Source organism: Sinohyriopsis cumingii, chromosome 11 (assembly GCF_028554795.1).
Source record: "Sinohyriopsis cumingii isolate HCF-2022 chromosome 11, ASM2855479v2, whole genome shotgun sequence".
Classification (NCBI taxonomy): domain Eukaryota; kingdom Metazoa; phylum Mollusca; class Bivalvia; order Unionida; family Unionidae; genus Sinohyriopsis; species Sinohyriopsis cumingii.
The window spans coordinates 87,729,029-87,751,168 of record NC_142971.1 but is presented as its reverse complement, the minus strand read 5'-3'; the positions used below and the strand labels follow the sequence as shown (position 1 = coordinate 87,751,168).

The following is a 22,140-nucleotide window of genomic DNA, read 5'->3' as shown; positions in this document are numbered from 1 at the left end:
ATCATATGCTCTAATTTTTAATACCCTCTTATTTATCATACACTCAATATTTTATACCCTCAAATTTATTCTACACTCTGATTTTCAATACACTCTAATCTGTCATACATGCTAATATTTTGTACCCTCAGATTTATTCTTGACTGATATTACATAACACTCCAATTTATCATACACTCTATTACATGTATTTTGTACACTCAAATTTATTCTCACACTGATTTGAAATACTCTCTAATCTGTCATTCACTCTAATATTTTTTACACTCAAATTTATCATACACTCTAATATTTTGTACCCTCAAATGTATTTTATACTCTGATTTTACATACACTCTAATTTATCATTCACTCTAATATTTTATACCCTCAAGTTTATTCTAAACTATGATTTTAAATACACTCTAATCTATCATTCAAATATTTTGTACCCTCAGATTTATTCTAGACTGATTTTTCTTATGCTCAAATTTATCATTCACTCTGATAATTTGTACCCTCAAATTTAATCTACACTCTGATTTTACATACTCTAATTTATCATACACTCTAATATTTTATACCCTCAAATTTTTTCTACACTCTTATATATACTCTGATTTATCGTACACCTTAATATTTTGTACCTCAATTTTTTTTGTACACTCTGATTTTACATTCTCTAATTTATTATATACTCTGATATTTTGTACCCTCAAATTTATTCTAGTAATTCTACACTCATTTTTCATACACTCTATTTTATCATACTAATTTCATACACTCGAATATTTTGTACCCTCAAATGTATTCTACACTCCTTTTTCATGCACTCTAATTTATCATACACTGATATTTTGTACCCTCAGATTTATTCTACTCTGTTTTACATACACTCTAATTTATCATATACTCAGATTTCTCATATCCTATAATTTATCATGTACAGTAATTTATCACACACTCCAATTTCTCATACTCTTGATTTTTCATACCCTCAAATTTATTAGCAGTTAATTTTCATACTCAAATTCTTCATATGCCTACCATCAGTCCATGAAAATAACATTATTATACATTCAGTTTTTGTACAGAGAACTTTTGTGTTATATGAACTTGTACAGATTTTCAAAACTTAAAAATGAGCTGAAGAAATGCAATTAATATTTTGAGATTGTTAATTTTTACACTGCAATAAATTGTACCCAAGTATCACATAAAAGGCTATAAATGACTTTCTGCTTAGCCCAATGTTTAGCAGATGGCGAGACAAAAGGACATGTATATCACTTTCCATTGGTAACAGCGTCAAAATTAGTGATGGTATCAATTAACAGCCATGATATTGATGATAGTCAACAATCATGGTAGTGATAATGAAACATTTCTTACCATGTCAGGTTGGTCATAGGTGAAAATGGTGCCAGTCTAACTTCCAGTATGGTCACTACAATGGTAGTCTTGAAAATGTTGTTATTGATACTTCTAATGATGTCTAGGTGGTCCTATATTTTCATGTGTTATCTGTGTCTTTTAGATACATTTTACAGAATTTTAGCATTTAAATTTTATATTTTACCTTGTTGTGCCTGATGTTTACATACACAAACACACATATAGAAGGGTTTATCTTCCTAAACTTTCTATTCATTTACCTTTTGTTGAGACCATATAGCGACTATTGTGTTGAAGTGCCATAAGTACACAAACACACACACACACACACACACACACACACACACAGAGTATGACCACCATGCAAGCCACCTTGAAATCATCATGCTATTCCTCCAAAACTGTAAATGCTATCAACATGGGGGGTTTCCACAAGAAGACTTCTTAGGATGTCTTACGGGTCCAAAATGAAAATGGTGCCAATCTGATGACCAATATGACTACCACAGCAGCTAATTTGAGGATCTTGTTATTACCTGTTACAATCAGAGATGGTTTCAACAGCCAACAATTAAAGGGAAGAAATGGTCTTGAATTACTGAACACATATTTTTGGCCAGTAGAATGTCAGTCCCTTAAAGATATATTTACACTGGTGTTAACTAATTTTTACACTGCACTGTATTCAGCATGTCCAGTGCAAGTTCTTAATTTCACAAAACCACAAAGCTCTCTTAACGGATGGAATTTTCTTTTTCCAAATGAATGAGATTGCTTTCAAGAATTGTAAATTTAATATTATTACAGTTTTTCCCAGTCAGTCAGTCCTTTTCGATCATTTCTCTTTTCAAGTTTTGTGTTATCCTATCCACTATATAGAGAAGCTTTCACACTATTTCACTTTAATACTACTCTTTCATGTGTCAATTATAGTTTATGTTGATGTTTAAGTAAAGAAAGTAAGCATTAAAAGGAATCTTGATCACATGTATATAGTGCCAGATCGCATGTTATGGTTGGCCAAACTTTTAATGAACTGATACTTTGCTTTGGTTATGTAAAGCAAACTAACTTGGAGTTTCATGTTTGTTCATAGTACATGTAATTGGAACCATATGATAACTATACTGGTAATTAGAAAGCAGCCATATCACTAAATTGGAGACAAAATCCAGGATTTTTTATTTGCAACAAATGAATAAACTATAAAGAAATATGGGCTTATTGCCGCTATCAGAAGGGCATAAGGGTACATGTATATGGATAAAGTTGATGTAAATAAAGGGCAAATGGACTGGAATCTAAGGAGACTTGGCATGTCACTCCATCAATCTGCGATATGGAAAACACTATTTTTAATATAAAACACATAAGTGATTTGCCTTGAAAATCAGATGTCTTGAAATGACACAGCAACATTATTCAGTGCTTGCAGCTTCAAAAACCAAGGGGAAAAATAGATAAACATGCCAGATTGTGTTTTCACAAAGTTCATCTGTACGACTATTTTATGTTAACAAATTATTTGGTTTGCACAAATTTAAAGAAAAACAACACTGCACCAAACAATCATAAATGTTTAGTCATTTGCTTTCCTGTGAAGTCGGACATAAATTGTTCCCGCAAGCATTGTATAGTGCACAAAGCTAATTGTAATGTTTGTTTCCTCGTCTTTTTTGTGTACAGTAGTTTTAGACAATTGCATATCACTTTCAAAGTTAAACAGATTTACTTCACTTTGATGTCTAACCGCTCTGATGGCCTAGTGGTTAGAGCGTCCACCTCGGATGCGGGAGGAGGTTGTGGGTTCGATCCCCAGCTGAGTCATACCAAAGACTTACAAAAATGGTACTAACAGCTGCCTTGCTTACTGCTCAGCATTCAAAATTAATTTGGAATCAAACATTTGTGTGAAGTAAGTACCTAACTTAGAAAAATGAAAATGGTGCTCTTCAGACATAAAATATTCCATGCCACAAGAGTAGCCATCTTGAAAATAGTGTATTGTACCTTTCTAGTATTGCGGTAGTAGTGGCCATCATGACAATCTAACTACATTGCATTTTCACTAAAAGATTTCTTATAGTGTCTAGTTTGTCCTGAATGAAATTATTGTCATTATGGTATTCATCTTGATAATCTTGTTGCTAGTTCTCCTGAATGGACGGGGTTTTCACTAAAATACTGCTTATGGCATCTTCTTGTAGTTGGTCATGAATGAAAATAGTGCTCCACAGACTTCCAATATGGCAGCCATGGTGGCCATCTTGTTTAGCTGTTTATTGCTACTCCTTCTGGGCAGATGGCCATATTTACAGGTTTTCATATGTAGAGTTTTTACCCTACAGGGCATAGATAATCTGCTGTCCGTCATCCAAATCTGTTGGTCTGTTAGCACAAGTTTGTTATCGTCTCTCTTCCTAAACTACTTGGAAAATTGCATTGAAACTTTATACAAACACACTCGCCCCTTTTCTAGTTGGTCCTAAATGAAAATGGTAACACTCATACATCAGGATTGCCACTACATTGGCCATCTTGACAAATCTTGTTATTGGTACTCTTCTCAGTGGATGGCTTATAAACACAAAGTTTCACTAAAAGGCTTCTTATGGTGCCAAACCAACATCCAGTATGGCCAACAGGGCAGCCATCTTGAAAATCTTGTGATTGCTACTCCTCATGAATGGATGGTCTTACCAGTATCCAGTTTCACTAAATAACAATTATTTTTATGATATCTAGTTGGACCAAAATGAAAATGGTGTCAATCTGATGTTCATCTTGAAAATCTTGTTATCACAACACCTCCTGAACTGGTTGTAAAATCAGAATTGGATTTTCACTAAATGACTTCATATGATGTCTGTTTGGTACAAAATTACAGTTTTACCAACTGGAGTATGGCTGCCACAGCAGTCATCTTGAAAATCTTGCTATTGCTACTTCTGATTGGATGATCATATCAACATTTGATTTTCTCTCAAGGAACTCTTATGATGTCTTGTTGGTGCTAAATACAAATGGTGCCAATCTGATTTCCAATATGGCCACTATGGCAACCATCTTGAAAATCTTGTTTTTGCTACTCTTCCAGGATAGATGGTTGTAGCAGCATGGAATTTTCACTGAGACTTCTGTTGATGTCAAGGTGGTCTGAAATAAAAATGATGCCAATCTAACATTCAGTATGGCCACATGGCAGCCATCTTAAAAATCATGTCACAACTCGGCTTGAACAGAAAGTTACATTGATGTGGAGTTTTCACCAGAAGACTTCTGGTGATGTCCAGTTGGTCTTAAAATCGTGTTGATCTCTTGTCCAGTATGGCGCCAGCACAAGCCATTGTGAAAATCTTGTTATTGCTACTCGAGAAAAGAAAGTCATGTCTTGAAAATATTATTTCAACTCCTCTCCAAATGGATGGCTATATCAAGATGAGGTTTCTACCAGTAGACTTTTTACGTATCTAGTTGGACTTGTATGAAAATGGTACCAGTCATATATCCAATATGGCCACCATTATGAGGGTCTTAAAAATCTTCTTGTCACTGGTCCCTCAGAACTGATGATCTTTATGACATGGGGTTTTACCAAAAGACTTCTAATGATGTCTAATTTGTCCTGCATATAAATTAAAATGGTGCCAAACTGACATCCAGAGTGTGTACCACAGCAACTAATTTGAAATTTTTGTTATTGTTGAAGAATATCAGAGATGGTTCCAACACTTTGCAGTTGAAAGGAAGATGTGGTCTTATCTCAAATTCCTGGAAATTCTTTGCCATTGGAACATCAGTCCTTCATGTGACTCTTGTTTGAGAATATCCAAGGTGGTTTCAGTGCTCAGCAGTTGACAAGAAGAAAGGACTAAAGAAATGGTCTTGTAGTGGATTTCTAGAAATCTCCCAGCCAGAAGATCATCAATCCCATCAAGGGACTCTTGTTATAATTTAATAGTTTTAGAAAACACTAGTAATGCATTGATGTTGTTGTTGTTTTAGGGCTTAACACCAGTTTTCAGCACAAGACAGGCTATACATGGCGGCCGGTATAAATGGTGGAGGAAGAACCTAGGAAAACCCAGGAAAGAACCACTGACCCATGAGAAGCTACTGGCAAGCTTTCTAATGTACCCACATTGGCTGAGCCCAAGACTGTAACCCATGCAAGTAATGCATTGAAGAATAACACTAAAACTTAACGAAAAGCAAATCTGGAACAGAGAGGACATATTTTCCAGTACATTTGATAATTAAGTATATAAATGTATTCTTTATATGTGTTAACTTTTTATACCTCCTTGAATGTTTTTAAATGAAATTTCACAAATATCTGGCTACCATGTTAATTTCAGGGGAGAAATATCTTATAAGAGCCATTGGATTTTTGGGATTCTTATCTAGTCGCCCTGAGAATAAACTCTGATCTAAATTATGGAGATTGTTTCCTTTTATTAAGACTGAAAAGAAGGGTTCATTAACCAAGGGAAATGACAAAATGTGTGTGTTGACTTTGTAAGAAGAAATATGCATTGAAAGATTTGTTAAAAAGATTTTTAATATGCTGGTCCCAAAGCATAATCTTGTAGGCCCTACTCTCGTATTTCCATAGCCTGTTTCTCAGATTTTTGTAGCACTCATTTCATTCTGAACTGAATGTGTTCAGTTGCTGGTTATATGTATATTTCCGATGATGAAATGTAAAATTTCATTGGAGTCCCAGTACAAGTTGGAATTGGTAGATTCTACAGTTTCTTCCACCTCAGACATTATATCTTGTCAACATTTGTGTTATTAAGAATCAGAAAACTGTATAATTTCAGTCAACTTAAATAAAATATATATTCTTTAGCTACACTTTTAACCTAATTAAATTGATATATTTCAGGAGTAGACTTTGATGAGGATGGAGTCATCCTGACACATAAGGGGCTAAAGATTTGTACCGGGCAGATCCAGGAACTTGTTTTAGGGGGACTAAATCAAGCCATTGCAGGAAAGCTGGTCAGCTCTGTAAACATACTGCGGGACTCATACACAGGTCTGTCAGGCATCAGAGAATAAAATTTCAACTGTTTACAGCTAACAACGAACAGCAAATCAGTATATCTCATCATTTCATTTTTTCTCATTGGTTATCATTGTGTGTTTTTGTTGTACTGATTACTTGTGACAAACTGCATAGACCAAGATCTGCCAACACATTATGCAATGGCAGATCTCGGCCTGTGTAGTTTGCAGTTGGACTCGTCTTATATGCAAGTATAATTGGTACCACAGATTTAAAGTCCCAAATAGGGACTACTTAAGGACACATTATAGGAGGCTTGACACAAATTTTGCAACAAGCAATCATATTTTTAAATCATATTTCTTCAATAAGTCTATTTTGTATGCAGAAAAGTACACCCCCCCCCATTATTCTCAAAATAGAAGGGGTTAATTGGTCACTAAATTTTCAGGTTTAGAATAGGCCCTTTCCAAGGATTAGCAAGGAGTGACTTGTTTTTTTCTGTTGGAACATTCTGACCACTTGTGTTGTTTCAGATTTAATTACCAATGAAAATGTCATATTTTTTAAAACTAAAAATTAATATTCTCTGCATATAATATCCCAATATTTAGTACATAAGAAGCATTATGTTGTCAGATCATTGACTTGCAGGGAAGATATCATGACTGATGTATCAGTTAACCTGTTTGTACAGTTAGTTCAGGAAATTATTTCTTTCCTTTATTCACTTATCCTCAAATCATTCCCAGGGTTATTATCAAGTTCATATCTTGTTGAGGAACTTCCTTTGCTTTATTTCACCTGACATAAAATACATGTAGCTTCCTTGAGTCAGTCAGTTACTTAAGATTGTGTGCTTTGCTCGTTTGTTTAATGTACTTTACTGTACTTTAGTTTCTGCAATGGCAAGTTTAATTTTAGATACTATTAGATAGATTGATGATGATAATAATAAATAGATAGATAGAGAGAGAGAGTGATAGATAGATTTGTTGTTGTTGTAGGGTTTAACGCATATTTCAGCACACGATATGCTATACATGGTGGCCAGTATTAATGGTGGAGGAAGAACCCGGGAAAACCCTGGAAAGAACCACCGACCCATGAGAAGCAACTGGCAAGCTTTCTCACATACCCATATTAGTCGAATCTGAGACTCAAACCCACGCATATAGAGGTGAGATGGCAATGATCCGTAACGGAGAGCGCTTTAAACCACTCAGCCCTTCGGGGCCCCCAGATAGATAGATAGATAGATGTGTATTTGCTGGACATGTCTGGTAGATCAGAGATTTTCACTGGTACATTCTCTGAACAACCAGACGTTGGTTTTGAGAGTTCTCAGATATCACTATTTTTATATTTGTGTAACCATTAAACTGCCAGATAAATACCTTAATGGAGTAAAATTCATAGGTCACAAGGTCTAGTGTGCAGATTGAGTCAGTTGGACAATCAATAGAGATGTCACTAACTTAGTTTAATTCAGAGGTGTCTAGATCAAGTTTAGACTGATTCTTTGTTGGCCAATTAATAGAAACATCACTGATTAATGGGTGCATTTTGATGATGTCACCAACTTTGAATATTCCTTGTGTATTTAATCACTTGTGCATCAGCATTGCACATAAATTACAAAATTAGCTATTCCTTGACAATTTGTAAGAAATTTCCAAAACCCTTGTTAACTCATTAGACCACATTAATGGTGCCTCATTTACGCATCAGGAGGCAGTATCCCACTTTGGAGTTCTGTAGTGTCAAGGTCATTTAAGATACTAAAGTGGGTGGTATTATAGAAAGGTAGACAGATGTAGCTCTATAATGATACCAAATAATCTGGACTTTCTTGTTGCACTACCAAATACAGAGGGGAAAACGTAACTTTTTTGACCTGATTTTTTTCCACTAAAAATTCACCCATTGTCAGAATCCGATTTTGTGTCCAGATTTTAGACTTTTTGGCCTCAGATCTAAAGCAGTCAGGTCTGAACTGCACACAGACAGGTGAACCTTTGAGGATTTGGAAAAAAACGTGGTCTGGATAAGAAAATGATGGGTCCATTAAGCATGCAATGCACTTGCATTGTTTTAAATGAAGCAAGTATAGACATAAAGTACTTTCTTTAAACTGAAAGGCATTCATGTTAGCATATACAAGGGCATATTTATATTGCATATATTACGAAAGCAAAGGTGGCTGAAAATTTATCTTCTTGGTGTGATGAAGTTGCTGGAGAGTGTTGGCATTCATAAAATTTAAAAACCTCAGAGATATATTTCTTCTCATTATAATACACTTGACAGTAATGTGATTCATATTTCTTCTCATTATAATACACTTCACTGTAATGTGATTCTTTGTATAAATAAATCAAATGTACCTCATGACCAAATTTATAAAAGAAATAAACAAAAAGTTTAAAAATGTAACAAAATTAGAACTCTCAACATCCAGTAGCTGAACAACTTGTGTGAAACCATTTTACTTGAATTGGTGTATTCATTATATGACAATATGGGTTTTAAGAAATTAAAGGTTTGTATATTTTTATTTGACAAAATTGTATGCAGAGATCCCATGAAGTAAAAAGATGTATTTAATTTACATTTGAAATTTATTACATTAGATATAATTGGTGTTTTGTTTACGCTTGTGTACTTATTTCCATGCTTTCCAACATGTGTGCATTCATCATTCTCGCTCTAATGTAGTTCACCAATCATTTTCCCAATTCTCTTAATGATGCAGGTCAGTATATCAAGGGTCACGTATGTACCCTTGGTACAGCTCTGTGTGTGTGTGTGTGTGTGTGGCACATTAGTTAGAAACTTTTCAAAAAGAGAGACTTAGACCAAGGCCTTCCTTGTAGACAAGAAATATCATGGAAACATAAACACAAAAAGAATGACATACTAATAAAACAATAAATACTTTCAAAAAACTGAAATCATCCCGAATAATGAAGAGGTCTAAACTAAATAAAAATAATAAAATAGCATAGTAACTATGCGACTATAAACTTAACTATTTGTCGATAAAGCAAACAAATTTGCATGCACACTTATAGTTTATACTGCTTAGCATTTATCATTGCAAGGAGATTGGGTTTCATTGGGTGCCATCTATAGCAGTGTTTATTTTTAGCTCTACTGGTCATAGACCTGAAGAGCTTATGGGACAGTTTGTTTTCCATTGACCATCTATCCTGAAGAGCTTATGGGACAGTTTGTTTTCCATTGACCATCTATCCTGAAGAGCTTATGGGACAGTCTGTTTTTCATTGACCATCTATCTGTCAGCACAAGTTGATTATCATTACTCCTCCTAAACTACTTGGAGGGTTGCCATGAAACTTCACACACATTCCATGGTCTTGTTGGTCCCAGATGAAAATGATACCATTAAGAGGTCCAGCATTGCTCAGATATGACCATCTTGAAAATCTTGTCATTGCTATTCCTCCAGAATGGATGGTCACATCAACATGGGATTTTCACCAGAAGACTTATGATGTCTAATATGGCTGCCACTTTGGCCATTTCGAAAACCTTTTTATTGTAAGTTCTCCTGAATGAAATTTAATATGGCCATGTGGAAGACTTCTAATTAGTGTCTAGTCCTAAATGAAAATGTTGCCAATGTGATTTCCAGTATGTTTGCTATATCAGCCATCTTGAAAATCTTGTAATATCTAATCCTCCTGAATGAAAAGTAATTTGATTTTCAGTAAAAGACTTCTATTGATGTCTAGTTGTTCTAAATTAAAAATGGTTTGATCTGATATCAAGTATGGCTGCCAAAGGGGCTATCTTGAAAATTGTTATTGTTAATCCTCTTGAATGAAGAGTAATATATTGTATTGCTGTGGGGTTTTCACCAGAGGACTTCTGATATATTGTTGGTCCTAATACATTGTATTGCTGTGGGGTTTTCACCAGAAGACTTCTTCTGATATATTATTGGTCCAAAATGAAAGTGGTGTTGATCTTCCGTCCAATATGGCCACAACAATGGCCATTTGAAAATATTGTTGTCATTACACCTTTTAAATGGATGGTCATATCAGCATATGGTTTTTACTAAACAACTTATGATGTTGGGTTTGTTACAATGTTGCAGTTCAGATATTTTATACATACAGTGGCCAGCATGAAAACCTTCGTACCACTATTTCTTTTTCTTCTGAACGATCATATTAGCATTGGGTTTTCTCTGCATGACTTGTGACGTCTAGTTGGTCATCAGTGAAAATGGTACTGATCTGACTTCTAATATGACAGCAACAATGGCTTTCTTGAAAATCTTATTACTGCTTCTTCTAGATGGTTGGTCATACTGGTTTTATGCTCTAGTACTAAGCAGAAATGGTGCCACACTGATATCGAATATAGCCACACATAGCATACATCTTGGAAATCTTGTTATCATTGCTTCTCCAAAACAGAAAGTCATATCAACATGGGATTTCTACCAGAAGACTTTTTATGATGCCTTATTGGTCCTAAATGAAGATGGGGCCAAGGATATATCCAGTATGTCCACTATACAAGCTGATTTGAAGATCTTGTTATTGCTGAAGAATATCAAAGATGGTTTCAACTCTTGGTAGTTGAAAGCAAGAAATGGTCTTATCTTGAATTCCTGGAAATTCTTTTCAGCCAATAGAGGATCAGTCCCTTTTGAGGGACTATTGTTTGTGATAACTTTACATTCCAGATATAATTTCCACTATGAGGAGCAAATGTGTGAATGCTATCTGCATTACAAGAGAAGGTAATAGGTTGCGTTAAGATGGAATAATGATAATAACAACGACAATAAATATTAATAGACTGATGGGAAGAATCTGATAAACAGTAGGTTAAACGGAACACTTTTTGGACTAGTATTTTATGCTTTAATCGAAATCACCGTTTGTTCACATATGCAGTATCCAGTATTTCTCTTTAAGGCAGGAGCTCACAGTAGGCTGAGTGGTCCAAAGCACTCGCCTAACAGATCACTGACATCTCACCACTGTCTACATGAGTTTGAGTCTGAGATAAGTGAGAAGTTTGCCTGTAGCTTCCCATGATCAATGGTTTCTGCCTGGGTTTTTTGCAGGTTCTTCTTCAACCGAATATAAAAGTTGTCGTGTATAGCTTATATGTGCTGAAAAATGGTGTTAAAGCCAAGAAAACAAAAAAATTAAAATCTTTTTATGAACACATTTATTGTCAGCAGATTTTTTTATTTGACTCTGGATGGATTGTCAATACCTGGTGATAAATAATTTGCCACTTATGAAAACTAAGAGATACTTGAATTAAATCAGTTTTTTTATCATAAATGTAAAAATGTTTGCATGTATTATCATCTTTAAAATATTGAGATATTTGTATAGTGCAGTAGATATCAGTTATTAGTTACATGCATGATTGCATATGGAACTCTTGATAAATGTTACAGACATCATGCTTTCTGGGTTTAGTCATATTTTTAGTTGGCATATTTGCTATCTATGTAGTTATGTCTGTTTATCACACATTAATTATGATACATTTTGCATTTAGGCCACTGTCTCGGACAATGTAAGACCCAGAGCCTTCTTGAGATTTGGTCACTGACCACATTTCATGCTACAGTGACGTTGGTTAAGTTTTGTGTTTGGTGTTGATCATGTTTTGATAGCTCAACAGACAATCAGTTTTTTTTATGTAGATGCATTATGGTGATTACATCATCATGTTACCAAATGCAGATCACTGATAAACTTTTCATGCATGGACTTCAGTTATGGTTTTTTAAAAGGGTAATTTCTCTGGTTTTGTTAGCCTAAGAGACATACAACTTAGTATGTAGGAGCATCTTGGTGAGGGTAGCACCATCATACCATAAGTTGGTCAAAGTGACCTTCATTTTTTGCCTCTATGACTTCCATTAGGTATGTGTTTCAGTCAGTTTCTTAGGAGAAATTGGCCAAGAGGCATTCAGCATTTTTATGGATGCAACTTGGTGAGTACAAAGCCACCCAACCAAACATTGGTCACTGAGTTTTATTTCATTATTCATTGACTTATGACTAGTGTTGTACAAACTAGATGGGGTGGATTGGCAGGACATACTTGCTCAATACATTTATTTTCATACATGGTGGTAAGTATTAACCTTTTTAATAATAATCATTCAGATGACATATTCCTCTTATAGTCATCCTCCATTAAATGCATCCTAGTTCTCTTTTCTCTCACAATGTATTACTGCCCTCCTTTTTTCCTCTAGATGAGTGATGACAGTCCCACTTTGTCAGCTTCTTTCCCACTATTATGAGGGGGAAGTTTCAGCTTAAAAAATTACCATATTTACTAGTGCATAACATTATCCCAGATGCAAACACCATAGAACGATCTCTGACTGTGTCGAGATCTGGAAGAACAGGATTTATGCTGTATGCTTTAAACCAATGACAAAAGTCTTTCCATTGAATTTAGAGGATCCATTCAAAGAAGTAAGAAAAGCAATGGGCTACTCTGACCAGAACTTCATGCAGTAATGTTATCATTTAGTCCATGTCCATCCATGGCATATTGACCCATTGGTACTATATACTGCTGCATGTAAATTGTTTCAGTTTTATACTGTATCAAGTACTCAGCTTTCAGCAGGGCATATAATGTACATCAAAAATGGATACTGACATGGAGAAAAGTCTGCCATGTTTCTTCAGTTTGAGGATGATATTTGCATTTCACCTCAGTGGCAAATTAATTATAAAATCTACCTGTTGATAGCACACTGAATGTGTGGTCATTATTACATACTTTTGAGGTTTTAATATTTTATAAAAGTGCAACCAGATTCTGAAACACCTGACTGCAGTGAGTTGTGTCCATATTTGTTGTAAGAAAATACTAAATATTGTACTAAATTCTGGGAATGTGACAGCGCTTTTGTGGGGAAATAATTCTTGTAGCATTGCTATAATTATTGTGTATTCAGCATGCTGAATGTATCTGGATTTTGAAATTAATTCATTGCATGCAAGGAGTTTCAGAATATTTGCCATGAATGTCAATATAATTTTTGATGACATACATTATATATTAGGGCAAAATATACAAAAGACCCCAGTTCCTTTGTTCAGTAAATTACATTATAGATTCGCTCACTGTGTCGGAGGCCATGTGAACTATATTGAATGTTTACTTTTCTGTTACTCATGTTCCAATTTTGTTCATCACCTGTGACCTCATCAAAACCTCTTGGTAAATTAGATGGTGGCAGATCTGGAGATTTGCTGTACATGGTTCAGTGATGGTTTCACACAATTGTTTTAGGTTATCATAGGCATTATTTTTTTATGTCACTTGGATTCAGCTTGAAATATCTGCTTATATAACCAAGATCTTGGATGAATTTGATAATGAGGATGATAAATGGATATTAATAAGGTGATCTGGCATTTGATTCCCTGAGCTTGTTAATATTCTCAGAGTAATATTTCAGCGTCTGTTTTGATCAGACATGGAATACAGCCTAATATATTATCAAGCACTTGAATGAGTTTGATGTTGAACAAGATCCACACGTATGTTAAAATGGTGAATTTGTTACCACCATTGAGGCTATATTTCTCATAAGATTTTGATAAAACTTAGAATGTGTGCAAAAAGGAACAAATCTCGCACAAGTTTAATAAATAGCAAGAGTCACACATGGTAATGAGGTAACTTGTATCTGAATGACTAATGTGTTACCACACATGGGAATGAGGTAACTTTGCATCTGATTGGCTAATGTGTTACCACACAAGAGAATGTATTTTAGAATGAGTTTGGATTAAACTTGGTAAATAGCCTTGAGTCATCAAAATGTCAATGAGTTTTGCTGTTAGTTGGAAATAGTTCTCAAATTGTATGTAATTAAAACAATTTTTTTGCTTTTGGAATACTGTTCCATCTTTCTAAATTAATGTAATGCAAGGGATGTAACACATGATATTGACTTTTGAGAATTACAGGTTTGGAGATTCTTCCATATGTTCAGCAATCATGAAAATCAATAACAAAATAAATTCAAATGCAATATGCACATGTTTCAAAAGAACAATTTTTACAAGTTTGCAAAATAATACACATTAATGATTAAATGAATAGCTTGTATTTTATAACTCAGGAAAAAGTAAAAATTGAATTTTTTTATAAAGAATATGTACAGTTGCAATCAGCATAATCTGTGTATTGTTGCAATTAGGAATGAAAATTTCTTTTTACAGATTTAGATATTTGTGAATATTTGTTTTTTTTCCTTCTAATATTGATTTTGCTTCAATAAGAATGCATTTCTTGTAAACAAATCATGTGCAAGTTATACATTTTGCAGATAATTATTTCTAAAAATGCTAGCTTGATACATTTGGTGAAATATTCTGAAAATTGCAAATTGCTAGTAGTGGCATGTTAAACTGTTTGAGACATTTTTTTCTTAAACGTTATAACATGCATTGAGCATTATTTTATGGCTTTCATACTTTCAGTACCAATGCTCACAAAATTATTTGGATTTTTTTTTATATAGTTTTAGCTATGAATTTTATTTTAAAATACCCCCATTTACTTATATAATAACATTTTACAACATATACCATGACCAAACTGAATGGATTGCTTACACTTTTGTAATACAGAAGCTAAATTGATTTTGTTGTCAGCAGGTCAGTGGCCAAGGTCACATTGACTGAATGGAAAAAAAAACTTTTCACACAACAGCTTTAGATCTACATCACAGACCTGGATGGCTTACACAAGGGGTAAGCAAGAAACCTATAAAATTTTGGAGTCAAAGTTCAAAGTTCAGGTTCATGGACTAAAAGAAGAAAAAAAAAGTGATTTCTGTGCAAAAGTTTAAATTATCTACATGGAGAACTAGTGCAAACAGAGTGGGCCCATCATATGCCTTTCACTATGTTCTACAGAGTGGGCCCATCGTGTGCCTTTCACTATGTTCTACAGAGTGGGCCCATCATGTGCCTTTCACTATGTTCTACAGAGTGGGCCCATCATGTGCCTTTCACTATGTTCTACAGAGTGCGCCCATCATGTGCCTTTCACTATGTTCTACAGAGTGGGCCCATTGTGTGCCTTTCACTATGTTCTACATTTCTGACCTATCCTTACAAATAATTTTTTTCTATTTTGAAGGAACTCTGACACGTTGCCTTGAGAGCTTAGAGCGAATAGATCGAGAAAACCCAGATGGAGCCTCAACAACTCAGGCTCTTAAACAGGTAATTCCCTTATACTATTATGAAATGTATGCACCTAGATCTTATGTCATTGTTTTTTACAAAATACTGTACTTAATGAAACTGATGACATAATATTATGTATTTCCTGTTTTAACTAAATTCTGTTCATAATAGAGTGTTGATTAATGTTCAAGAAGGAATCACTATAAATATGGTCTATTTTATTTCTTTTAACTTTCAACAGTAAGGACATAAATGAAATTCTTCATCCATATATGTTCAGAAATGGCTTAATACCTTCTCGAAACAAACTGCCAACTCTCTCATACGTATATCGGCTTCCATATAAAGAGCATTTAGTGAGATGTTAAAGTAAGTATATGTAACTCTCTTTGGAGATTTTACCAGTTGGCCATAATATAAGTAACACTGGCCATTTAAATAGATGGGAGACATGTTAGCTCAGTGGATAAAGTGTCATACTAGTTATCCAAGGGCTGTGATTTTGGTGTCAACCCTGGCCACCTCAGGCTGTATAACTGTTAAGTTAAACTTATCAACTTCTTGTATTACATGTAATGATGTTCTCTTTTCAAGAGCACCTAAATGACAATGATTAAAAATGGCTATGTCATGAGCAATGTGTCTTTTCATAATGCTGATTTGATCATTATCTTTTGAGTCAGAGTTTAAGTTTCAGGTAATTTAGACAGTTTGAAATTTGTTCCTTTGTAAAACTAATTCTTTGTTGTGTAATATACATTTCATCTTGTTTCTTTTGTTTCACAAATTGCTGTCAGACTTGCTATTTGGTAAACAAATCACTATGTAAGTACTGATTTTCTGTTGAATCTGAGTAAGAAAGTATTCTTATCCAAAGCGTTATCTCTGAATTTGAATATTAGCAAAAAGTGTTCAGGTTAAAATGCTTGGTTATTTATTTTATTTTTGGCCTTTACAGCATGTATTCATTGCATTTGCATAATATATTTCTACCACAGTAGAGTCATTTTTATCTCGCCTGTGAATAGGGCTGTCAAAAATCACGAAAAACCAACCCGGGTACCCGTTGCGAAATTTAACGGGTACCCGGGTACCCGTTAGCACATGAATGACATGTACAACCGTAGACCAACTAATTGTTATCCCCATTTCTTTAATATTTTATATGGCGATAGAGGCTAACCGTGTAATGCACTACTCTGTCTGATGCGTCTGCACCGATGTAGCTGCGAATGATCTGACCGCACGCTATTAATTAATAAATTTATTTAGAATGACCTTTGTACACAGATGGTAGGTATAATCCAACTTTTAATGATCACTGTGATCAGCCGCGTTAAATCCTTTAGAACACTCACCTTTTTTTAAAGTATAAGTCCTTGTTAGAACAGACCATGTTTATTCATCGGCTTTTGACCGCAGATTTGAATTACCCACGCATGCGTGTAAAGCAGCTTTACCACATGTCAAGAGTAATGCGTTAAAACCATCCTTGTGTGTGTGTGTGTGTACGAAGATTTCAAGGTGTCTAGGTGATAATTGTTCATAATATAAATTGTGGGATTTCTTCGACATGTGTGTTCGGAAATCAAAGGTATCCATCTGGATTTCATTAAAAGAGCATGCAATTTACCGATCATTTAGCACCCACAATCAATAGTTATCGTCTACAAAGAGGTTTATTACCTGTAGAACAATGCTATGTTTTAACCTTGGTATATAATGCCTCGGGGATAACGGTTTGTCCTTTTGCACAATGCCAATGAATTTTATTAATCCAAACAGACTCTCTGATGTATTGTTTATTTATATTAAGCAGGGATCTGGTTTCTAATTAAAGCCATAGCTGTCACACCTGTTTGAAGTGGTTGGTGAGTGTGGCGATTTTTTTTTTACGGGTACCTGCGTTTACGTTTCAATACCCGGGTTTTTCAATACAGTCGGGTACCCGAGTACCCGTTGACAGCCCTACCTGTGAATTTGTCTCACCTGTTAATGGCAAGACATAGCTATCGCTTTTCCAGTGGCTGCAGTAGTGGTATCGCCATTATGATACTGTGTTAAAGTTGTTCAGAGTCATTTGTATTTAACATCATATATTGTATTCAGCTAAAATGTTTGCTTTAAGACTACTTTATGTGTAAAGTTTGTACCCTGATATTGCTAGGGTTACCTGTCTTGCCTGCAATGGCGGCAGGCGAGTCATCGCATTCTGTGGAACCCTTGTGTATTATTGTTAATGATGCTATTTTGCAGATTTTGAATGCCGCATATCAGGTGGAGATAACTGTGCGATCTAGTTCCTCTTTTATACATTTTCTTCTTGAGAGAATGAAACAGGTGAGATTGTGAATAACCATGTGACCAGCTTGAATGGCCTCCCTTATTTGTCAGCGTTGCCATCAGACATGCATATGCAGGGTCACAAAAATGCTCTTTATTTGGAATGAGGTTAAATCACCTCATGTAAATATTCAGCATGATAACTGATACATTAGACTGATAACCAGAGAAACAGTTGTTTTTATCTTTTTTGTTGGGCTTTTTTTTAATTATCTTTGCAAGAACTTTTCATGTTTATAAATTTTGCCATAAAGGTGCAAGACCACATCTAAGGATTCTTTTTGATGTAAATTGTGAACAACTCAAATTTTGGTTCAGTATGTTCATTTTGCAACTACTAAGAATGAAACTTTAAAGTTATTTTCAAACAAATCATGACCTACAAGACTTGTCTTTATCCCTTGTTACAACACTGTCATAAACTTTGATGGCAATAATGGCAAGCCAGCGAGGCCACTCTGTTTTATTCATGTTGTATTAAGCTCATTATTATTGTGGCTTTTATCCCGCAGATTCTTACCACAGCGTACCGACTAGAGATAACCACTAGCACAAGCGAGTCATTTAAACATGCACTTCAACTGAAAATGCACAAGGTGAGGTGGTAGTAGGGGAGATAATTTATGAAAATCTCCCCATAAGATTATTGCTTTTAAGGATACTGTAATGTCCTATAATTGCAGCCTTTTTCAAAATCTTCTTTTTCACTCTTTGTTCATGCTGAAAAGAGAATGATGAACATTACAACCTGACTCAGCACACTTCTTGATATAATGGATACCTGATCAGAAAGAACACCATTTATGAACCCATATTCTTGTTACATTTGACAAGAGGGCATCATGAATCTGTGAAAAATTTGATGAATTTTTAAATGCTGAGGCAGTTACTTTTTTTTTATTTTATGGACAATTGGTGACCATGTACTTATTTCAGTTTTGTTTTATGTAATAACCCATACATGGGAATACATATTTAGCTAAGAGTAGACCAAGAAAATGCACATCAATATGCATAGATTGTTGATGACTTTTAACTACTTGGATTTTTAGCTTGGTGAAAATATCCAGTAGTTCTATGCTCCAATATTTCATAAGTGGTCATCCTTAAGTTCACATTTTATGATCCCCCGAGTATGCTTTATGGACAGGCTTCATTTTATATTCAGAAATTTAAAATTATATAAAACACCAGAACCATTGTTAGGTTAAACCTTTCCTGGAATGCTCTGATAAAGGTCAAAATGCAGATTGTGATGGCATGATGCAGGTGGGCGTGGGTGGGTGACAATATATATTGTAAATTCATGTGAAGTCTTGAATTTTTTTATCCATATCTATGACATAATACTCCAAAACCAAACTTGAATGTTTATTAAATTTTCAAGAATATAACTAATTTCATCATTTCCGATGCCCTTTCTTCTCTGGAAACATAACAAAACCTTAAATCTGACAATCTGCTAATATACCAGATTTTACAGAAATGTGATTTGTTCATTGAATCTGGAAAAGGTTTTGTGTAGACATGGCTGCCTAGTCACATTGGTATAAAGGGTTACAAAAGGACACCTGTTTATGAAAGGAAAATTTAACATATTACTGATTTCAATATGATTTAAATCTGCATTTTCTATATACAAAACATGCCGAATGAAGACTCCACAGTCAAACTTCAGAAGATTAAAATGAGTGGCATCTCATAGAACAGATTGCAGGCTTGAGCTGGCATTGTGTCACTTATATATAGGCCCATACCCGACTCATGCGTAAAAGGTGTACCTTGACCTCAATAGGATCCACTTCTCAAGATTATTGATTTCCACCCAATGATATCAATGTTTTAATTGTCTTTTTAATATGTTCCTATTAAAGAATTTAAAATTTCATGCAGCTTTAAATTAGTACTGTGTAGTCATGTGGGTATGTGAGAAGGCTTGCCAATAGCTTCTCGTGGTTCGGTGGTTCTTTCCGGGGTTTTCTTGGGTTCTTCCTCCACCATTAATACTGGCCGCCATGTATAGCCTATCATGTGCTGAAAAATGGTGTTAAACCCAACAACAACTACAACTATATAGTCAGCACTGTGCTGATGTGCCATTGAACCCTATTTTAATGTATATTAATTGTCGGTATATAGCCAGCATTGTGCTGATGTGCCATTAAACTATATACATACATATATGAAGGATATCTGACCATAAAGGACAATTTGGGGATCCATTTTGTAAGATCTCATGGTGGGACATTGCTGATGCCTTGTGTTCCTTGCATGTATCACTGCAGTACTTGACTGTGTTCTTATAATTTCTACTTACAGCCCACACTTCCTTTGCATGTGTTACATGCACTTTTAACAATCCAGCTTGTTGTTATGGACACTATTTGAAATTTTCCATAAGAGAATTATGTCTGTTTCCTGATTATACATGTAGTAGATTTGCAGTTATATACGAGAACTTATTTGAGTTCATTTACAGTAATGTTCCTTTACTAGCAGACAAGATTTACACGATTTAATAGTGTTTCTGTTGCGTTTTGCCCAAGTGCATGAGTCTTAATACATTAACTCTTTCCAAATACATTTTGGACTAGGTTTATGGTACATGTCAATAGTCTTTTTAAACTTTAAACTACAAGACAGAGTTCTTTGACTGAGTTTTTGGGATGACTACTGCCAATTTATTATCTTTTCTTGGTAGATAAAAAATATTGATAAAGATAGATGAGAATTCTCATTTTTAGCTCTACTGGTCATTGACTACAAAAGCCTATGGCTGGTCTCTTGTCCATTGTCCATCAGTATGTTAGCACATTTGTTGATGCTATTCTTTTGAACTACTTGGACAATTACCATGAAATGTTGCACACATTCTTCCCAAGGTCTGGTTGGTCCAAAATCAAAACTTTGCTGCTCATATCTCCACAGCAGCCATCTCGAAAATCTTATTAGTACTACTTCTATGGATATTAATTTCAACATGGGATTTCACCAAAAGACATCTTATTATGTCTACCTGGTCTTAAATGAGAATGATGCCAATCTGGTTTCCAGTATGGCCACCATGGCAGCCATCTTGTAAATCTTATCACTTCTCCTTAATGGAAAGTCTGATCAACATGAGCCATTGTAGCCTTCATGAAAACATATGGCTTCTGAATGGAAAGTCAAATTACAATGGGGTTTTCGCCAGAGGATATTTTTTATATATAGTTGGTCCTTATTGTAAATGGTTCATCTTGGACATGCAAGACAGCCATATCAACTTTGCATTTTAACTCAGTTTTTTTTTTTTTTTTTATGATGTGTAGTTGATCCTAAATGAAATCGTGCTTATATGATGTTGATTATTGCCACCATTGCAGCCATCTCTAAAATCTTGTTATCACTACTTCACCTGAATTGATGCTTTTATCAAGATGGTGTTTTTGCTTAAAGATTTCTTATGATGTCTAGTTGGTCCTAAATGAAATGGTGCCAATCTGACATTTTGTACGACAACCAATCACCCATCCTGAAAATTGTGTCATTGCTACTTCTCCTGAACTTGGCAGTATGAGCTTTTTGCCAGTATGTTTCTTATGGTGTCTGGTTGGTCCTATATTAAAACTGTGCTGATCTGATATCAAATACAGCCACGAGAGTGACCATCTTTGAAGTTTTATTAGTACTTCTCCTTGATGGAAAGTTGTATCAACATTAAGTTTTCACTAAATGACTGCTTTTGATGTCTAGTTGGTATTAAATGAATTTTGGTTTTAGTTGATACTAAATGAATATTGGTGCAAGTCTGATATTCAGTGTGACCACCATGGCAAACATCTTGAATTTTCTAACAAGCAGTAACACATCTTTCCCTTGTAAGCTTTAGTCCCGCAAATAGGTAACTTTCTTCTCTGGCTCTTCACAGAGAAGTTATCTTCATTACAATCAGGGGCAAGCATTCTATGATTTTTTTTTGTCATGGAAAAGAAGATAAAAGCCAGAGCAAAGACATTTGGCTTCATACAAATTTTGACATTTTTCAATCAAAGGACATGTCTAAAATGGAGTCAGATGTGATTGAATATGATTCCCTTTGAACTGATGTGTCATTGACTCCTTTCTCATACAAGAGCTGCTGCCTTGTAACCTTAGTTAAGTAGGCAGAATCAGTGAGATACATACTTTATT

The 22,140-nt window shown here is 34.7% G+C and overlaps 1 protein-coding gene across 2 annotated transcripts in view; it reads left to right on the top strand.

Moving 5' to 3' along the window:
• Positions 1-22,140, top strand: part of LOC149788922 (dual serine/threonine and tyrosine protein kinase-like) — a 72,140-nt gene that overhangs the window by 9,473 nt on the left and 40,527 nt on the right. Inside the window, exons 4-6 of one of the 2 annotated variants that reach the window (XM_089975062.1) lie at positions 6,266-6,418; positions 15,575-15,660; positions 17,881-17,964. In XM_089975062.1, coding sequence (XP_089831188.1) covers positions 6,266-6,418; positions 15,575-15,660; positions 17,881-17,964 — 323 coding nt within the window. Of the gene's footprint in view, positions 1-6,265; positions 6,419-15,574; positions 15,661-17,880; positions 17,965-18,479; positions 18,564-22,140 lie in introns of both variants that reach the window. The other variant, XM_089975061.1, reaches the window with a different exon arrangement.